Below are 3,008 nucleotides of genomic sequence, written 5' to 3'. Positions count from 1 at the left end.
AGAGGATCTTAACTTTTCAGTATTTGACCATAAACCATGAGCCACCCCATTTACAGTTTCCACCTCATAACCTGAAAATCCTGTGACACTGCGTCACTATAGACACACTTAGTGAAAATATCAACAATATGTAACTTGTTAATATTCAAAATTTGTAAATTTTCTTTCCAAAAATTTAATTGAGCCATGCTTTCTGCACTTAAATGAATGTAAGATACCCAAGAAAATGCGCTGACTATATCTATGCTTAAATTTCGTGTCATTATTTGAGAAATATGACCCAACACAATGGACATAGATATAATCTGACCTACAAAACTGGCAACTTTTTTCACATGAACCCGCCTGTGTTTCTTTATGGAATTTTCAACATCCATTAAAGTATTCAACGTCTTTGAACCCTTCTATCAGGTATATAAACACTGTTTAGAGTAGAATCAAGAACAGTCCCCAAAAACTCAAGATTTTGCACTGGTACCCACAAAGACTTTTCTGCCTTAGGGACAAACCCAGATTCAAGAAGATCATTTTTTACTGAAAGTGCAGTATCTTGGCAACCAGGTAAATCTTTATCACATCCGAAACCATCATCTAAAAACATAATAATCATTTTCCTTCTCCTCTCCATTTTGCAATTAGAGGCCTTGTTAATTTGGTAAAAAAATATACGGGGCTGTACTTATTCCAAAAGGTAATACTAAAAATTTGAAAAATGTAGTTTTTGCCATATTCATTCAGTCCATGAAAAAACCTAAAAAATCAGTATGAGATGGAAATATTGAAATGAAATGATAAGCAGAATGAATATCAAATTTGTACATGTAACAATCGGGTTGAAAATAATTGAGTACGATTCTGATATCCTCGTACTTTACATACTGTTTCCACAAGTGTTTGTTTACATATCTTAAATCAAGTATCAAACGTTTTTTCCCTGATGACTGAACTGAAACTGTCAAAGGATTAACAACAGTAGGAATTTTATCACATTTTTGAATCGACCCTCTTAATAATAAATCAGTAATTGCTTCATGTACAAAACTACTTTCATCTAAAGTAGATTTATTATTCTTTAAAATACATGCAGGTGGCAAAGAAAAGAAAGGAATTTTATACCCGTTTGTGATAACATCCAAAATAAATTCATTAGTTCCGGTTGGATACCTCTGCCTGGTGTAAGTGCCTGACACGTATGGACAGTCTTTCCTGTAGTGGGAGAAATCCCCGCATGCGAAGCAGCTGCCATACACCTTTCCTGAGTAGGGACGAAAATTAGATGTACTTGCCCCTGCCTGGAAGGTGGCCGAAGCGGAATTCTGCGTACCCCATGACTGAAGTGGAGGATTCCTACCATAAGAAGGAGGCCCTGGAAGTAATGCATTCTTAGATTGCGATGTAGACGACTTTTTCTGCTGACTTCGTTTACGTTTACGTAAAGCCCTGTTTTCTGCCTTAGATATTTTGTTTTCGTCCTCGCTATCGCTGGCAACTGGATTAATCTCGTATTGGCGCATCGTTTCCCAGCCACCCTCACTCGTATCTGCAATTCGGATGAGTTTATTACGTTGGTGAACTTTTTCGTCAGTTTCCTTCAACAAGTCCAATGCGTAATCAAGTTTATTGTTTTGAATAGCCCAGGTGGCTTGTCCAACCAAATCAGACACTTGAGAGTTGAAAGTATATTGAATCTTGTTACCATTTTTCTTCCACGAAAGTTCTTTTTCTTTCAACTTTTTGACCTCCGACGTGACGGAAAAATTGTTTCCTTTTAACGTCTTCTCTCAAAGAACTGATTTCTTGTCGCTGCCCTTTTAATTGATCGAGTACCAACTGCAACGTTTGGTTGATATCAGATTGTTGAACTTCAGTTTGACGAGAAGGTGAAGAATCCATGTTAAAAATTAAAGCGACTGTAAAGTATCGATACCCAAAGCTGAATGACTTTCAATTACAATTCATAATGCACAGTAACTCGTGCATACGTAATTGAACAAAACAACTTCTGATTGGTACATTCAAAAGATCTATCCAATCCAAAGGAAATTATTTACCGCCTAATTCGCTTCACTTAACCGGCGGAAAATATATTTCTTTTTTGTCTGTCTCTCTGTTTTGTATCTTCTCTTTGTCTCTATCTTGTCTGTGTCTTTGTCTTCTACCTTGTTTGTGTCTTTGTCTTCTATCTTGTTTTGTCACAGTCTTCTATCTTCTCTGGGTCTCTGTCTTCTATCTTCTCTGGGTCTCTGTCTTCTATCTTCTCTGGGTCTCTGTCTTCTATCTTCTCTGGGTCTCTGTCTTCTACCTTGTCTGTGTCTCTGCCTTCTATCTTGTCTGTGTCTTTGTATTCTATCTTGTTTGTGTCTTTGTCTTCTATCTTGTTTTTGTCACTGTCTTCTTTCTTCTCTGGGTCTCTGTCTTCTATCTTGTCTGTGTCTCTGCCTTCTATCTTGTCTGTGTCTTTATCTTCTATATTTGTGTCTGTAGCTATATTTATCATCTATGTTATCTCTACCAGAATGTGAACGATAAGCGTCACGCCAACCAGAGTTCCTAAGAATCACGTCTCCTAGAATTGGAGTAACGATAATCGTACATACTTAATGTAAGACATGTGTAGCCACAAATGTCTCTTGATCCTTGTATATTTTTAGTTGGGCGATAATTGTTGTTTTCCGTTTACTTCAGTTTAAACTATTTATTCAATAACTAGTACATAATTATACACAATTTACATTTTTCATAAATAGCTACATATATATCAATTTCTCTCCTACTTTTATTTAAATTCATATTTAATAATGATTTTGTTCATATGCATGCAACTTTTCATTAATAACATGTAGCAATTCATCTTTAATAGAACAAAATGTCTTATTTCCTTTTATGTACAATTCTCGGTCGGTGCGGAATTCCTTCTTGACAATTATCTCGAACATTGAGTCTGATGGTCATTTGTCATTCAGATATCTTAAGGAATGAGTATTCGATCACTTCTGAACAAGTGGTTA

General features: G+C 35.9%; 1 protein-coding gene across 1 annotated transcript; it reads right to left on the bottom strand.

Annotated features, from left to right (window-relative positions):
- Window positions 1-385: 385 nt before the first annotated feature.
- LOC132734920 (nipped-B-like protein B) lies at window positions 386-2,497 on the bottom strand. Its single transcript, XM_060721801.1, has 3 exons — window positions 2,197-2,497; window positions 1,082-1,663; window positions 386-591 (listed from the first exon to the last, which is right to left on the bottom strand). The coding sequence occupies exons 1-3, from the start codon at window positions 2,495-2,497 to the stop codon at window positions 386-388; spliced, it is 1,089 nt and encodes a 362-aa protein (XP_060577784.1).
- Between the last annotated feature and the right edge of the window lie 511 nt (window positions 2,498-3,008).

The sequence above is a fragment of the Ruditapes philippinarum genome, unplaced genomic scaffold, assembly GCF_026571515.1.
Source record: "Ruditapes philippinarum isolate M1 unplaced genomic scaffold, ASM2657151v2 ctg22438_1_1_1_1, whole genome shotgun sequence".
NCBI lineage: Eukaryota > Metazoa > Mollusca > Bivalvia > Venerida > Veneridae > Ruditapes > Ruditapes philippinarum.
This window is presented reverse-complemented; position numbering and strand designations above follow the sequence as displayed.

Coding starts and splice junctions, on each gene's coding strand:
- LOC132734920 (XM_060721801.1), bottom strand. CDS start 2,497: ATGATAAATATAGCTACAGACACAAATATAGAAGATAAAGACACAGAC. Junction 1,664..2,196: donor CCCAGAGAAGATAGAAGACT/GTGACAAAACAA, acceptor TCAACTCTCAAG/TGTCTGATTTGGTTGGACAA. Junction 592..1,081: donor CTTTTCTTTGCCACCTGCAT/GTATTTTAAAGA, acceptor TTATGTTTTTAG/ATGATGGTTTCGGATGTGAT.